The sequence below is a fragment of the Siphateles boraxobius genome, unplaced genomic scaffold (assembly GCF_051911475.1).
Source record: "Siphateles boraxobius isolate OS27281-9 unplaced genomic scaffold, OSU_SipBor_1 13, whole genome shotgun sequence".
NCBI lineage: Eukaryota > Metazoa > Chordata > Actinopteri > Cypriniformes > Leuciscidae > Siphateles > Siphateles boraxobius.
This window is the reverse complement of record NW_027508733.1, coordinates 19,199,176-19,217,214: the sequence shown is the minus strand read 5'-3', so window position 1 is coordinate 19,217,214 and position 18,039 is coordinate 19,199,176. Positions and strand designations below refer to the sequence as shown.

General features: G+C 35.5%; 1 protein-coding gene across 6 annotated transcripts in view; it reads left to right on the top strand.

The window, feature by feature from the left end:
• Nucleotides 1-18,039, top strand: part of patj (PATJ crumbs cell polarity complex component) — a 124,051-nt gene that overhangs the window by 42,307 nt on the left and 63,705 nt on the right. For 5 of the 6 annotated variants that reach the window (XM_077226353.1, XM_077226354.1, XM_077226355.1 and 2 more), the window contains 11 exons: nt 335-544; nt 874-981; nt 3,177-3,449; nt 3,721-3,793; nt 3,874-3,970; nt 5,279-5,356; nt 5,464-5,535; nt 6,472-6,649; nt 7,169-7,279; nt 10,793-10,852; nt 15,311-15,443. In XM_077226353.1, the coding sequence (XP_077082468.1) occupies nt 335-544; nt 874-981; nt 3,177-3,449; nt 3,721-3,793; nt 3,874-3,970; nt 5,279-5,356; nt 5,464-5,535; nt 6,472-6,649; nt 7,169-7,279; nt 10,793-10,852; nt 15,311-15,443 (1,393 nt within the window). The remainder of the gene's footprint in view (nt 1-334; nt 545-873; nt 982-3,176; nt 3,450-3,720; nt 3,794-3,873; nt 3,971-5,278; nt 5,357-5,463; nt 5,536-6,471; nt 6,650-7,168; nt 7,280-10,792; nt 10,853-15,310; nt 15,444-18,039) is intronic. The other variant, XR_013203339.1, reaches the window with a different exon arrangement.

Sequence of the window (18,039 nt, the reverse complement as noted above, 5' to 3'; positions counted from 1 at the left end):
AGCAAGTTTGTCATGCTCTTTTGTAAGTAGATTTTAATGCGTGGATCCCAGTCACTTCTGTTATGAAGTATTTTCAAATTAGTTCAAAAGGTACTGCCTAACTTAAATGACCACAGGAATGAAGGCTGCTTGTTTGCAATCTTCTATTCTCTGCTTACATTGGTTCAGTTTAAAATGTTTGTGTTAAGATTGAACAAATAAATTAAACTTCAAAAGGCAGTTGTCATGATCTGCTTTTTGAAATGACTGTGACGTATAGGTTAAATCACGGTCACTCTTGCTCCATTCTGCTCATGATTTTTCTGTTTGCTATGGTCTGCATTGCCCTCTGCAGGACCCTCTGGATGTTGCACGTTCTGTTATCGTCATCCGCTCTGTGGTTCCTGGAGGGGTAGCTGACAATCACGGCGGGCTTTTCCCGGGTGACCAGCTGGTTTTCGTCAATGACGCCTATCTAGACACATGCTCTCTGGCCCAGGCTGTAGAGGTTCTCAAATCTGCTCCACCTGGGATAGTCTACCTTGGAATCAGGAAACCCCTGGCGGTATGTAATTATGGCTCCCATAGTATTAACATTCAGTGCTGGAGGTTTTTATTTGGGTAAATATTTAAGATTGGTGGGTATTTCAAGTTGAAGGATCATTACAGTGTCCGCTTGCAGCACAGTGTGACTGTATATCTCACAATATGACTATTTCTTATTTTAAACTTTCTCACTATTATCCACTTAATTTTTTTCTTGATGCAGCCTGCCAAACAAGCTTGTTTGGCTTGTAGCTAAATAGTTAACTCCTACTAGTGGCAAAAGGCTACATGTGATATGTCCGGGTTTTTTTTCTATTGATTTTTTGCATTCTTTTGTTTTTTATACAGATAGAGGACAGAGGTAGTGGGCAGCAGTCCTCTTGGCCTGTAGAGGGCGCCGATGAGCAACCAATGGCAAAGCAGGTCGTCAGCCACACTCTCTCATCTATGCCAGAGGTATTCAAAATACGCCTTTACTTCAATTATTTTGCAAGCAGTTAATAATTTTATTCAGCAAGGATTCATTAAATTGATTGAAAGGGTCAGTAAATATTTATATTTAAATTAAATGCTGTTTTTTTTAATCAAATCATCAAATTGCTGACAGTTTCCACAAAAAAATTAAGAAACACAACTGTTTTCAACATTGATAATAATAAGGAATATGATAATAATTGGAAATGTTTCTTGAGCTGCAAATCAGCATATTACATTGGTTTCTGAAGGATCATGTGACACTGAAGACTGGAGTAATGATGTAGAAAATTCAGCTTTGCTGAATAAATAGCATATTAAAATAGAACGGTTATTTAAAATTGATTTACTGTATTTTCGATTTAAAAAGTGCAATACCGTAGTATTAAGAATACCGTAGTGTAATATATGTACTTATATAGTCCTGTATTCACATATGCAATAGACCTTATAAAAATCCCAGTATTAAATGCATAGAAACGTAAAAAAGAAAAAAAAATATTTATTTTAATGCAGATTCGCCAAATATAGATTGTTACAGAACAAAAACAAAAATTGTGAAAAAAATATTTTAAACAAAAATGCAAGTAAATGTAGTTAAGCTAGCAGAAGTTATTAAAATAAAGTTAGACTAAATGTTTAGTTGTTGGTCCTTGGCATGAAAAAAGTTTAAGACCCCTGCTCTAAACATCTGTAAACAGGCTCATGTCCATCAATATGTAGGAAGGAAACCCAACTACAGTTGTAATTTAACAAAGAGAGCATGCACTGAAGTGAGAAAGGAAAAAGAGCGCGAGGAAAAAGAGGAACAAATGAGCGAGCCTCCTGAGAGGGATCTTTTTGGAGGTGATGCATGACCCCCTCTATGGGCCTTTGAAATGTACCGTATTATCCTTGAATTTTAGCAAAGATGTAATTGAGGCGGCCGAGTCAAGTGCTGCCGTAAATCTACTCAAAACGAGACTAATTGCACCATTAAGATTTTAGACTCTGCACATTTTTCATGGCAAATTGGTTCTGCTCTCCGCAAGGGTGGGGGTGGGGTAGACGAGTGAGAAAGGAGCTGAGTCTGCTTGTTGGAGTGTCGCGGGGAAAAAGTGCGCTTTCAGCTCTTATGATCCGTAAGTGTGTGGAAGAGCGAGAGGAGGACAAGCTCCGGCACCCTGTTGCAGGGATGGAAAGAGCTGCTTTGTATGCAGCAGACAGACAGGAGGTGAGATGTCTCTACCTTACACGCCCCCTCCAACATCAGACGTTTCTGTTAGCGAATGATTCAGGGGGGGGAAGAATGTTAAAAGGGGTATAAAGTAGCATAGGGTTTCGCTATCAAGAGTTTGGGTATGGGGGAATCAACTCAGAAACTGAAACCAAGTCGGATAGGTTTGAACTGAGTTTGGGAAAACTCTTGCGTCTTGTTTTGACTAAAGATGATGTTTTTGAGGACTATTGATTTTAACATTTTAGCTTGTATTTGATTGATATTATGGCCTTGTGGTTCAAGATTTAGGTTGGTTGGCAGAAGGTTATAGGCTCAAATCCCACAAGAATTTGTAGTAAACCTCTTGGGCCTTGTTTTGACTAAAGATTATGTTTTTAGGCAATGTAAAAATGAAAATGTTTGCGCATATTTGATAAATATGGCCTTGTGGTTCAAGATTATGGTTGGTCGGAAGAAGGTTACACATTCAAATCCCACAAAAATCGTTTTATAAACTATTATCAGTGTGCTTTTAAAGGTTTTTTTTTACCCAAAAATGACCCCCATCAGAAACCATTACAAAGTCTGAGTATAGTTAAACTGTATAATAAATGTTTTGACTAAAGATTATTTTTTTTTACCACTATTGATATAAATATGAACATTTTAGCTTGATGATTTGCTCACCAGAAGGTTGTTGGTTCAAATTCCACCAAAATTGGCGGTAAAAGCCATAATTCACCCAAAAATCAAATCCTGTCATCATTCACTCACCCTCATGTCGTTCCAAACCTTTATGTCTTTCTTTTGTGGAACACAAAGTAGATGTTTAGCAGAATATTTACACTGCTCTTTTTCTGTCTAATAATGCTCGAAAAATGCACCATATAAGTGTTTCATACAACTCTCTTTGTTTTCTTGGTTTTGTGTGAAAAACTGATAGAAATTTAAATTGAAACGTCATGTTCTCTGTGTGTAGGACTTTGAAAATGACGACCTGGACGAGGAGCCAGAGCTAATCCTTGACGCCGAGCCTCGCTATGCCTCTCCCCTCACCACTGTTGACCTCCTGCCCGGCCTGGAGCGAGAGATGGCTGTGGATGAAGATTATGAAGAGCAGGAGATGGACACCATGAAGGATCAAGGGAGCGCTAGTCTGCCTTCATACCTCAGCGAGAAGACTCGTTCCTGGGAAAAACCAGCGACATCCAGCCTCTACCAGTTCAATGCTCAAGCTGATCCGCAAGAACAGGTGATGCATAATGATACTCCGATGCCAAAGATGATTTTATAGGTTTTAAAACCATACAAAGTGTCCAAATACCTTTTGGCTTACATTTTTCATTTTCATAACTGCAACACTGGGGGCTGAAATGACCTGGACTACTTCTAGACTTTCATTAGATTCATCCATAGCTGTCATGAAGTTCACAGAATTAGATTTTTAATTTCATTTATTTTTATGTAAGATCAAATCCCACAAGATGAATTGATTGAAACTCTTGTGTTGGTTGCTGCCACAGTTCCCTGAGGTGAACGATGATCTTTGCACAAGCTTTGAGAAGATTCAGCTGCAGCTCTCACAAATTCCCCTCAGTGAGTGTTTGTCTTTAAAACAAGGGTTATTTAAATAAGTACAGTTCGGTACAGTTTGATATTTATAGGTCTGTTCTCAGGTCAGCCTGCCTCATGGTTGGAGGCAGCGGACAGCGAGGCGGACTCTGACTCCAGAAACGAAGGCTCAGAACTTACCTTGACCGACACTGACACTGAGTGAGTCTCCAGCTGTAATAAATACACACAGACTTATCCATCACTTAACTAACTTCTGTTTACAAACAAAATTACCATGTTGTCATTGGTTTATTTTTGAGAGTACAGATGCAGAGATAGCATGTACTAACATTTTAAAAACATATCTCTACTAACTAATACACACCGTGAAAGTCATTAAATACGTTTTTTATAGTACTTGTGTTCATAAAGATTGATTCCTTGTGAGGAATTGTAATTAGCATGTTTTCTAATAGAGCCATAATGCCACCTGCTGGACAAATGTGCTGCTTTAATTCTTAGGACAGTTAAAGACTAAATATTTAAAGATGTAAAAATAAGATACTCAAATTAATTTGAGTGTTTAAGAGTACTTTGAGAGTACTAAAATTTGTGTTGTTAATCAGAAATTAGAGATTTATGCTTTTTGATATGGTACAAGTATCAGAAAATGATCATGTTTATCTTAGATTATCACAATTAACTCTTTTTTTAAAATATATATGTAATTGAGCTACCACTGCGCTATAACCCAGGTGTGGTAGAGAAATTGAAAAAAAGTGAAAAACGGATATAAAATGCCGTTTTGAGCTACACAATGAATTGTGTCAAATTGGTGTGAAACGCAGCTGAGACTCGGACAGCTGTTAATGGTGTGTGTGTGTGTGTATGCGTGTGTGTGTGTGCGTGCGCGTGTCCTTTTGGTTTGTACACATACAAGATATTTTTTTTAATTAATAGCCAATTAATTATTGTATTTACAATGCACACAGTATTGATGTTTAGACTAAAAGAAATTATTAAATTGTAAATTTAAAAGATAACAACATAATGTCCAAATATATTATGCAACATCATCAATCATAACTTAAAATAATAATTTTATACTATCATTATTGTTGTGTTCACATTCTAGCTTTGTTTACAGTATGTATCTCAGTTGACCTTAATAGAGATGGGAAGTGATGCATTGATTTAATTTTTTGTATCATAGATTTTAAGTCAAACAAGCCTGTAGGATGACTGAATTCTTTATTTGTTATTAATCCAATTCAAATCATACTTTATGTTTTCCTGCTTTTACACTAAAATTCATTTGTTGAATTCATGCTGTTTAATCAGGCTAAGTATTTCAAAAATAGTGTCACTTGCTTTTTGTGAACTGTCAAGACAGATCTGAGATGATTAAAGTCGGAATCTTACATAAATTTTAAATGAGCTTGAGTTTGATTCAGTCTATTATGACAATGTGACTGTTGTGCATCTATAACATGTTATGCATCTATAACTTACTGTCTTGCTCTGCAGATCTGTACAGCGGACTTCTTCTCGCAGCAGGAAGAGAAGAAACCAGGGCGCTGCCGGTCCAACCAGAGGAGGCCACAGGTAACAGTTAACTTTTTGGCATTACTGATCATTAATACTGAGAATTTGATGGTAATTTAAGAATTTTGGTTATTATTATAACTATTCAGTAAATCTATTGTCCGCAGTGATCTGCCAGAAAGAGAGGAGGGAGAAGGTGAGGAGACGCCTGCATTCAGTCACTGGGGTCCCCCACGCAGGTAAAACACACTAAAAACACTAAGTTGTGTGGTTCAAGAGATTTCAATAGAAAGGTGGAAGCAACAAAAATTGAAGCGAAGAAAATTAAGTGTCTATGAAAAAGTATTGACATAAATAATTGACAGCTTCCTAAAATAAAACGAATTTGTAAATTTATAATAAATTTAAGGTTAAAAAGTACAAATATTTTAATACTATATAAAAATATAAAATGTATTATTTAATTCAATTCACATTTGTATATTGTATATTTGTATATTTTGTATATTTGTATAGCGCTTTTCACATTCTTTGCACATTATCTGACATGCATAAAGATCAAAGTAACAAACATTATTTTATTTTATTCTATTCTATATACACACACACACACCACACACATATATTCTATACTTAATAATATATATATATATATATATATATATATATATATATATATATATATATATATATATTATGTTCTATCTCTGTTTACGTAGCTCAGTTGACTGTAATAGAGACAGGATGTGATGGTTTAATGTTTTTGTATCAGAAATAATAAATCTAACAAGCCTCGTTAATAAGAAGTATATTTATATTGTTTTATTTTATACTATAGTATTTCATTAAATATATACACTACCAGTAAAAACTTTTTATTCATTAAAGGATCCTGAAAAAATGGTTCCACAGCAAAACTGTTTTCAACATTGATAATAATTAGAAATGTTTCTTGAGCATTAAATCCAGATATTAGAAGGATTACTGGAGTAATGATGCTGAAAATTCAGTTTTGCATCATAGGAATAAGTTACATTTTAAAATATGTTCAAATAGAAAACAGTTCTTTTAACTTATAATAATATTTCACACCATTACTTTCTTAACTGCAGTTAAATAAATGCAGTCTTGGTGAGCTGAAAAGCCTTTCAAAAACCTTTTTTTTTTGGTCTCAGAGTGGAGGTGTGGCTAGAGACGCAGGAGTCTCTGGGTATCAGCATAGTGGGCGGACGCACCGTTATAAAGAGGCTGAAGAATGGAGAGGAGCTGAAGGGCATTTTCATCAAACAGGTGCTGCCAGAAAGCCCAGCTGGACGCACGGGTGCCCTTAAAACCGGAGACAAGATCTTACAGGTCTGAGAGACACACACATACATGTTCGGATGCATTTTCTGTTGCTTAGTACACAACTAAAGCCATTAATATTATGGTCTTTTCTACTTCCTAACCAATTTAAAGGGGCCATATTCTTTGTTTTGTAGCGTTTTATTCATCCCTGATTCTCCTTATAAAGAATTCTTGCACCAAAACAGCTGTAATTAAGTTTTTTTTTACTGTTTATGCTGTTGTACCTTTAAGACAGGCATGACCTCTATATATGACCTCTTTATTATTGTCTAATGTCGTTGCATATAAAAACGACTGGCTTATTTCGCTGTTATTCAGTTTTCAGCAACTTGACTCTTCAAGATGAACTCATGTTGATATGTAAATGTGGGCGGGCTTACGTTAATGTGCACATGGTTCTGACATCGTAACCTGTTTTTTGCTAAATAATCCTGTTTTCAAATGCATGTCCCCTTTAAATCCTCTCTTATCTCTCTCTCTCCTCCCTCTGTCCTTTGTCCTTCCGTTATCCTGTGTGATAAATAGGTTTCTGGAGTAGATTTGCAGAACGCCAGCCATGAGGAGGCAGTACAGGCTATCAAAGCGGCGTCCACTCCCGTAGTCTTCGTCGTTCAGAGCCTGTGCTCCACTCCACGGGTAAACCTGCCATTTCATTTAAAATGCCATCATCCTCTCTTGCCACTGTGCACCTCAGATATGACCCCCCTGTTCATGCCTGAGTGCTCTCATTTTTGAAAATGGGGCCAATTCATTTCCAGTTCAACAATAATAATTCCACTCAGTCGCAACTGAAGTCACTGGTAAATGACGCGACACTTTTGTGCCACTTCCCGCAGCTCTGCAGTTAAAGGTTCAGCACCCTTTCGATTGCTTTTAGTCTCCTGTATTTTTCCATAATGTGCCTCTATTTTGAAGTAAACATTGTTCTATCATCCTTTAACTGTGTCTTCCAAGTTTTGTAACGTATGTGCCCTATACTTTGCATAAGGGGAAAAAAGCACAATGAAAACACAAATAAATGTTGTAGTTGTGGCCACACATATATTACTGCTCATCACTATTGTCCTCATGACATAAAAATGTGCGTTATTTCCTGTTATCTCTGCTCTTTCGTTGTTAATAAAAATGGAACCTAGCATCAAAAAGCTGCCCCAAAATAATTATAATAATAGAATTATATACACTGAACAAAATTATAAACGCTTTTTAAAAATATAAATGCAACACTTTTGTTTTTGCCCCCATTTTTTATGAGCTGAACTCGTTGTACTATTCTATGTGCACAAAAGGCCTATTTCTCTCAAATATTGTTCACAAATCTGTCTAAATCTGTGTTAATGAGCACTTCTCCTTTCCCGAGATAATCCATCCACCACACAGGTGTGGCATATCAAGATGCTGATTAGACAGCATTATTATTGCACAGGTGTGCCTTAGGCTGGCCACAATAAAAGGCCACTCTAAAATGTGCAGTTTTATCATACAGCACAATGCCACAGATGTCACAAGTTTTCAGGGAGCGTACTATTGGCATGCTGACTGCAGGAATGTCCACCAAAGCTGTTGCCCATGAATTATATGTTCATTTCTCTACCATAAGCCGTCTCCAAAGGCGTTTCAGAGAATTTGGCAGTACATCCAACCGGCCTCACAACCGCAGACCACGTGTAACCACACCAGCCCAGGACCTCCACATCCAGCATCTTCACCTCCAAGATCGTCTGAGACCAGCCACCCGGACACCTGCTGCAACAATCGGTTTGCATAGCCACATTTTTTCGACAAACTGTCAGAAACGTCTCAGGGAAGCTCATCTGCATGCTCGTCATCCTCATCGGGGTCTCGGCCTGACAGCAGTTCGTCGTCGTAACCGACTTGAGTGGGCAAATGCTCACATTAGATGGAGTCTTTGGAGCACTTTGGAGAGGTCTTCTCTTCACGGATGAATCCCGGTAGCGTGCATGGCATTGTGTGGGTTAGCGGTTTGCTGATGTCAACGTTGTGGATCGAGTGGCCCATGGTGGCGGTGGGGTTATGGAATGGGCAGGCGTATGTTATGGACAACGAACACAGGTGCATTTTATTGATGGCATTTTGAATGCACAGAAATACCGTGCCGAGATCCTGAAGCCCATTGTTGTGCCATTCATCCACGCCATCACCTCATGTTGCAGCATGATAATACACGGCCCCATGTTGCAAGGATCGGCGTATACGATAGCGTGTTTCAGGTCCTGCCAATATCCAGCATCTTCCCAAAGCCATTGTAAAGGAGTGGACCAACATTCCACAATCAACAACCTGATCAACTATGTGAAGGAGATGTGTTGCACTGCGTGAGCAACGTGAAGCAAATGATCACACCAGATACTGACCCCCCCCCCAAAATACAGTAAAACTGCACATAATGTGTTTTATTGTGGCCAGCCTAAGGCACACCTGTGCAATAATCAAGCGGTCTAATCAGCATCTTGATATGGCACACCTGTAAGATGGATGGATTATCTCGGCAAAGGAGAAGTCCTCACTAACACAGATTTTGATAGATTTGTGAACAATATTTGAGAGAAATAGGCCTTTTGTGTACATAGAAAGAGGTCTTAGATATTTGAGTTCAGCTCATAAAAAATGGAGGCAAAAACAAGTGTTGCGTTTATAATTTTGTTCAGTGTACATTTTAATAATATTAAATGTAATAATATGCATACATTTAATGATACTATAGTTTATATTATAATAATTTATAACATTTAGATATTACAGTAATATTTAGATATTGTAATACAATTATTTTCATATTAATAAATACATAAATGCATATGATTATTTATTATAATTTTTACATGCATTATTTATAAGTACTCAAATTACTGAAACTAAACTTTGCTTAATGGTGTAAATAAAGTTCTAAATATCCAAATAGTAATATGTAGGTATTTTAATAAAATTATATATAAATATGTAATATTTTTAATATAAAATGTATACACTATATAAATTATACATGTAGTAATTATATTATATTTAATTGTGTATATATTTGATGTTATAATTAATATAATTGTAACATTTAGAGATTGTAATAATTATAATAAATATGTATGCATTTACTAAGAGTATAGTTATGAATAGTAGTAGTAATTACTATAAACGCACACAGAACCTTATTCTACACACATATGCAAATGCATTCTCAAATTACTGGAAATTCACAATATATTGCTTACAACAAACTGTTTATTATCCATTGACAAAGTCCTTGATAAAATTTTAAACCTTTCTAAATAGTTTTATCTAATTAGCTATATTTAAATATTGTAAAAGGATTTTATAAATAATAAATGTAATATTTATAATAAGTATGTATTGTTCTAGTAATTATAAATATATAAAATGCATATGCAATTGAGAATTTCACAAATGTATTTGTCATTTATTTTTTAATATATTATTTATTTTACATATTTACTCAATAAATTACTTGACTTATTTAAATTGTTTATTATCCATTGGCAAAGTCATAGGCTATTTAGCTGCCAATTACCCGGCCTGGCCAACATGTTTATCTGTTAACAATTCGAAATGATATTATTATTTAAATAAGTCATATAATATAGTAATTGCGGTTAAAATGTGAGGGGGAACATGTGTATTACTAAAGACCTACTGGATGATTTTTTTGTATCACAATATTGTGGTCAGAGAGCAGCGTATGGGCCTCTAGCAGCATCCTTATTTGAAGGATCTGTGAGATTTGAGGGAAGAAGCTGTTCCTGAATCTGTCTGTGTTGACCCTGAGGCTGCACTATCGAGCAAAGCTGTTGTTTCATACAGTACAACTTAATGATTTTTTATGTCCTTAGCTGGAATGCCCTGCAGGTTGGGTACTTAAGCCTTAGCAACCATACAAGCGCAGGATCTCGTGGTGCTGTTCCCATGCCGTGTGCTAATCCCTCCTGATTGGATGATTTCAACAGTAATAGCGACACTAACGGGATGTCAATGACTGATGTCTTTCTCTGTCTGAGATAATTGATTTTGTTCTCTCTCAGCCCCAAACTGGGAACGCACAAATCTCTTGAGCTGATGTGTCCGTGTTCGTTATCCGTGAGGTTGACTTTCTTCGTGTGTGTGTGTGTGTGTTCGTAGCCTGCTTCAGTGACTGCCTCCAGCATTAGACAGCATAAGGCTAAGAGGAAAGCCGCCCAGGTGAGTAGTACAAACATGCGCTCTGCACAAGCTCGCCTCTGAGTTGTGGCTCTTTCACCTTTACAACAAATCCTGCATGAATATACATATGCTGACAGGAATTGCAAATAGGGCTGTACATTTTGTGCATGTAATTATTAAAACATTATGAGATGACGAGATAAAAATTAATGCAATTAATCGTGTTAGTCCTATTATTTATATATTTATTTATTTATTTAAGCATTTTTGATTTTTCACTCAACAAACAGAACAATGATAACGATGATGAAAAAGAAAGATAATTATAATAAAAAAATTAAAACAGAAAATAACGAATAAAAAATACAATAACCTATGACAAAACAACAGAACATTGAGGGACAAATGAATACAAAGACAAATTATCCTTGACTGGACAGGTAATACAGGATACAAATTCGTAAATGTTATAGAGTCACTTAATCCTATGAATATATAGCCTATTAAAATAAAATATCCATTACCGTACAGTACAAAAATATATATATAAATTGCATTATCCTGACTATTGTCAGCTGTCTAATAAAACTTAAGGCACAACATTAAATACATGAATATAGATTACACTCCATTACTAATAACTTTGGCATTAACAGGGGTAATTGGCTATTAATGCTCTTGCTAGTCCTATTATTTTAATCAAAATAATAGGACTAACAAGAGCATTCATAGCCAATTACCCCTGTTAATGCCAATTTAGAATTTAATTTTAATAACATTTAATAACAATAACTAAAATAACATTTACGAATTTGTATCCTGTATTACCTGTCCAGTCAAGGATAATTTGTCTTTGTATTCATTTGTCCCTCAATGTTCTGTTGTTTTGTCATAGGTTATTGTATTTTTTATTCGTTATTTTCTGTTTTAATTTTTTTATTATAATTATCTTTCTTTTTCATCATCGTTATCATTGTTCTGTTTGTTGAATGAAAAATCAAAAATGCTTAAATGCCTAAATAAATAAATAAATAATAGGACTAATTATATAATATATATATAATATATAATATATATAAAAAATTTTTTTGCAGCATAGGAGGATTTATTTGATAAAAAAAATATTTTATCATATATTTAGTGGATGTTATTAAAAATGATGATTGATGGTAAAAAAATAATTTTTTTAACGCAATTAATTTTGGTAGTCCAATTATTTTAATCAAATTTTAATTATATATATATATATATATATATGTGTGTGTGTATGTATATATATGTGTATATATATGTATATATGTATGTATATGTGTATACAGGCACACACACACACACACACATATATATATTATATATTATATATATATTATAATTGATAATAATGTAACATGAAATCATCGGTAGTCTGTTTGTGTATATATAATTTTTTTGCTCCGAAACATATTTTGTATAACATTTTTTAATTTATTTGAATCTTGAATATTGAAAATACTTATCTAAAGTCTACAAGGAAAGGGCCTTTAAGAAAAGTGAATGCTTTTATTTTTTTAAACTTTTTTTTTTTTTTATGATATCAGAATAAAAAAGCTTTCCAGGTTTAATAAAGATTTTGAGTGCCTTTTAGTGTGTACTCAGATTTGATATTTGAACATAATATTATCAGTCTATGCTAGAGCTCTAATCGGAAGCATTCACTGCAATATGATTCTCACTGGAACTGCATTGTCTGTAATGATCCGTAATTACGTCCCAGCTGCCTGTAATGATCACACTCTGAGTCTCTGTGTAAAGAATCTGAATGCTGTATGTATTATATCTGTTTCAAGATGTCTTTGTGTCACTAATGTAAATGTCTAAGGCTGGTTTCCACTCACATCAAAGCACAACCCATCACAATCTGTAATAACCCTCGCCACATCCCAGAAACAAGAGAAATAATGAAAGAAAAGAGGACAAATATGCGCAAGCAAGCCCATGTTTCTGAGAAATGGTGTCTCTTCCCGGGAGACCTGCAGAAGAATCCCAATTTGAAATTTTCTAGATACCTCTGGAGTCGCCGTGTTTTGATTAAAACTTTTTTCTAGCAATTAATTTGAAATTACAGTAATTTGCCTAATTGCTCCTTCATCCATTAGTTGCACTCGGATCCCGAGGCTACGTGATTATTCTCCACAATCAGAATATGGGGCCCTCTAATTACACCCTGCAAATTTAATTAACTTTTCAGCTCATATCTGAAGGAAAACTCTCGCTGCTTCCTATTTCTGATCCTATTTCTGATGCTATTTTCCATAAGAAAATTTAAATTTAGATTTGAAAAAGGAACTGCTACAGTGGTCTTTCTCCCTCGATATCATTCTTCCATCATTCATTAGCTATTAATCAGCAGTAAGCGTGGATCTCAGGAGCAGTGAAACATTATGGCATCCTTCTGCAAGCGCCGCTAATAGCTGATTAATGCTAATAGATCTGTTAGAGGCGGCTTATGTGAGCTACTATATTGAGTAGCTGTTATTGAGAGATGGTTAGCCTTGATTAGACCCTATTGTCATTGGTAAATGTGTTATTATTTTGCATGTACTGTATGTACAACATTTTGTATCTCAGGAGGGTCCACGGATGTCCGCACACAGCCCGATTTTTGCAAGTGGTGCTCACTGCAGAGCCAAATGACTTCCAGCTCCCCCTCTCAGGATGTCATGGGTTGCGCTTGACCTAGTCCACTTGTTAAGTGGTGGTCATATTCCCTATATTCATTGTAAAGCCAAGCTTCTAAGTGTTTTGTGTCGGTTAAGCAAGTGGTTGTTAAGTAACATGGTAACTTAGCGCCCCCTGCTTCGGATTTAAGAGGTTAACGATTAATCGATTAATTGATTGGTAATGTAAACAACAATCGATTATGGGAATTAATGTTAATTGATATCCCTTATAGAGAGTGCTAAAAATTACTCCGAACATCCTAGAAATCGCAATATGCTAAAAACACCATAGGTATCGGTGAGGTGCTAAAAACCACTCGGAACATACTAGAAACCGTGAAGAGACATGCTAAAAATGACTCGGAACATCCTATAAATTGCATAGAGAAATGCTAAAAATGACTCGGAACATCCTATAAATCTCAGAGGCATGCTAAAAATCACTGATCGTTCTAGAAATCACATCGAGACATGCTAAAAACCACTCAGAACGTTCTTGAAATCGCATTGACATGCTAAAAATGACTCGGAACATCCTATAAATCGGATAGAGAAATGCTAAAAATGACTCGGAACGTCCTATAAATCGCATAGAGAAATGCTAAAAACCACTCGGAACGTTCTTGAAATCGCCTCGAGACATGCTAAAATTCTCTCTGAACACCCTATAAATCCCATAAAACTACTTTAGCAATAACAAAACCCTTCAGAAACCTTCTCACAACACCCTAGCAATATATCAATGTATAACATCACATCTGTTCACAAGAATGGACCATTGACCAATGAACTTGGGGGTCCATTAAAACCGCAATCAGTAAATAGTTTGTTGAGATTCTATAGAACAGTGTTCGTTGAAGTGCCTCGTATTGAGATGTTGATGATAACTTCATCGGTGGCTTTCCACATATTATTCCCATGTCCAATTCCCATTCTCTGACAATAGCAGTGTAGCCAGGTTAGATCTTGTGGGAAGGCGGGAACCGGCGAACATTCAACAACTTTAATAACAAAATAAATAAACGAATACAAAACACGTACGACTGCTGTCATATAATAAAACGCAACTTAAAATCCAGGCCTGGGCTTTCTCGATTTTCACTGTCGTCACTCCTCCTTTCCCTTCCGCTCCTCCGTGAGAGATACGAGATCGGTGCGTCGCGCAGGTGCTGCTCATTATCAATCACGCCACCGGCCTCGCGCCGTTCTCTCACGGCCCTCTGTTTCGTCTTGCTCGCCACAAGCAGTTTTACGTAATAGCCTGTTGTCTAATTTCTACTCCCTACCATTTACAGCTTTCTTCATGCTCTTATCATCATTCTCTCTTATCCATACTTTGTTGGGGTTTATAAGTGGGTTTGCTCTGCCCTTTCAGGAATAGTTCACCCAAAATTGAATAGAAAAGCTTCACAGAAATAGCGTTAAAGGGATCCATATGATTTATGCACTATATTCAAAGTCTTCTGAAGTAGCTTTGTGGGAGAAACGGGCCCAAACTGAAGTCCTTATTTAAGAACTGAATCAGTCTGATTTGTGAATGAATCATTAGATGGGTTTTGTAAACTGGATTTAATCGTAAAGCTCTGATTCAAAAGAAGGATTAACTTTCTTTTTTGGGTGAACTATCCCGATAAAGCATTGCATCTTTCTCCGTCCAGAGTTTTCCCAGCATCATTCATTCAAATTCATCTGTCACTGTTTATTTGTCAGCCTGTGTCGTTTTGTAGTGTCTTTCCACAGTCTGTTGCATTACTCTCTCTCTCTCTCTCACACGCAGTCTCTTTGCTTTTTCTTCAAGCAGAAAGCAGGACAGACCGGCGTCCCGCCACCCATGCGCCTCCCCCCGCCCTACAGACCCCCCAGCCTAGTGCAGGAGGAGGAGCAGGAGGAGGAGGAGGAGGAAGAGAGGGAGGATGAAGAGCAGGCTAAAGGTGAGAGTCTGCTGATCACGCCAATACATGAGACTGAACTCAATGGCTGTGATCGAAATTGCATACTACCATACTAGTCTACTATTTCTCTGGGATATAGTATGGAGAGTTAGCAGAGTTTCTGTATGCATCGAATACCTGATTAACGTAATATTGGGACTGTTATTTGATTAATTTTGTAATTATCATTGTCATAATTATTCTTAATAATAATTATTATTAATTAGCAATAATTATTAATAATAACATTACATAAGAATAAAAAATGCTTGAATAATTTGATAATAAATAAGATAGATATTTAATTGAATAAAATTATGAATATTTATAAATATTTCCTTAAATTGACAGCCCTATGAATTACAAAGAAAACATGTTGTTCAGATATGTGCATTCATTACGGCTGTCGATTTTATATGAATTTTAGTATACTTAATTATATCAAAGTTATTCTTTTTTTTATTATTAGTAGATGATTTGCCGAAACATTTGATCTATATGTGCTTAGTTCCATAATAAAACTAATAATTATTTATTAAATATATTAAAATATAAATATAATGGTTAAATAAATAATAGTTTAAAAAATACATATCGGATTGAATACTTTTTATTAATAATAAACAAATATTTCCTTAAATTGACAGCCCTATCAATTACAAAGAAAATATGCATTACTGCTTTCGATTTAATGTGTATTTTAGTATACTTATTTATAACAAAATTAATAATATTTTTTTATTATCAGTAGTAGTGTTTTATTATTAAATATTAAAATAAAAATATAATGGTTAATTAATTAGATATTAAATTGAATAAATTAATACATGTATATTTTCTTAAATGATTTTCAATATTGATAATAGTAATAAATAAGAATAAATAGTTTAATAAATACATATTGGATTGAATAAAATTATTAATTATAAACAATTATTTGCTTAAATTGTCATCATTTACAAATATCATCATTTGTGATTGAAATGCAATTCATTTTATTTAATAAACATATGTAATTAAGGACCAGCACAGATGGTGCGTACTACAAAGTACTAATTATACAACAGAGCATTTCACTGGATACTCTATCCCACAATGCAATGTATTATAGACGACAAGGAGAAATGTATTTCCATTATGGTAACTGGGCTGCACCTGCTGAATTAAACATACAGCATGGTCAGGTCATGTGGCTACTACTATATTCTGTTTGAACCATTCATCATTACGCATATTGCTCAATATGCAGTAAGCACTACACTATTATTCTATTCCGACCATTGCCAGTGTCTTAAGAAGTGACATGCAGAAAATTATCTTTAAAAAGAAACCATCATGAGGCGTTCTCATCACAGCATTCCAGTACCGGAGCTCATTCCCTGAGACTGAGCTGGCAGACTCTCTCAGCGTCACACCGCAGCTCTTATCTCTTTCCAGTTTGATGGTCCTCAATATGGCGTTCGGGCAGTGCAGCGTCTCCAAATCTCTTTTTCATTCTTGTCTGCCACCGGTCCTTTGACTGGCTCTGTTCCCGGATGCCATCCGGCCAGCCCCTCTTGTAAAATCTTGTAGTGTGAAATTGAGTCTGTGTTGAGGTGTGCTGTGTTTAGGAGATGCCGAATAGGATAGGTCCAGTTGAAGTGGTGTTGTGGTTGGAAGATTGGAAACTGAAACAAGGTGGGTTTGAACCTTACTGTACATGACCTTTCAGTATTGTGTCCATGAGCTAGACACATTAACTTAGGTTAGGGTCGCCGACCTTCACGTATAGAGGAATCATTCCAGATGAAAATAGAATTGTTAATTAAATCCATACAGGATGTAGTTTGCCAAGTATTTTTGCATCTTGCTATAAATACTGAATCGTTCTTAGCGGTTTGGACGCGTTTCATTTGAGTTTCATTTGAGTTTACAACACATTCCTTGTGTTGTAAAAGTGTCCATGTTAAAAATGACAGATTAGCATTAAAAACAAGTGGGATTTATGTATTAGGAAATTGAAATTAATATATTTTTGCAACAAAAGTGATTAAAAATACAAATCGGCAAGCATATACTATGACAGTGAAGCATTAGCTTCTGTTAGCATTTAGCTTCTCCATTTGTGCAACATTGTATCTTCGGTTGGGGATGGGTATCATTAAGGTTTTAACAGGTTTTACTACTTTTTTTTAAAAGGTTTTAGGGATTACTTCTCTTTCCGATACTGCTTATCGATCCGGTACTTTACCGATATTCTTATCGGTTCTTTTTGTTATAAAAAACATATCTATGGCAAAAGAAATGGTAATGCTTTAACAAAATGAATAAAACAGCTATTTGCAGCAGTGCACAGGATTCAGTGTGCATGAAACCCAAAGTGTCATTTTCTCTTCTCGTTGCAGTCCGTTTCGGAGCGTTTGCTGCTCTTGTGCATATTATTGTGCTTTTTAATAGCTCTTTTTATCATTAAATGCATCCCGCAATTTGACAACAGTAGAGACTGCATTTTACAAAAATGCACCTCTTGTACTGATTCTGTCGTTAAGTTTGAGTTTTAGGGAGAAATGACAGCGCACTGCTGTGAAGGGAAGGATGTTGCGTTAGGAAGAATGCA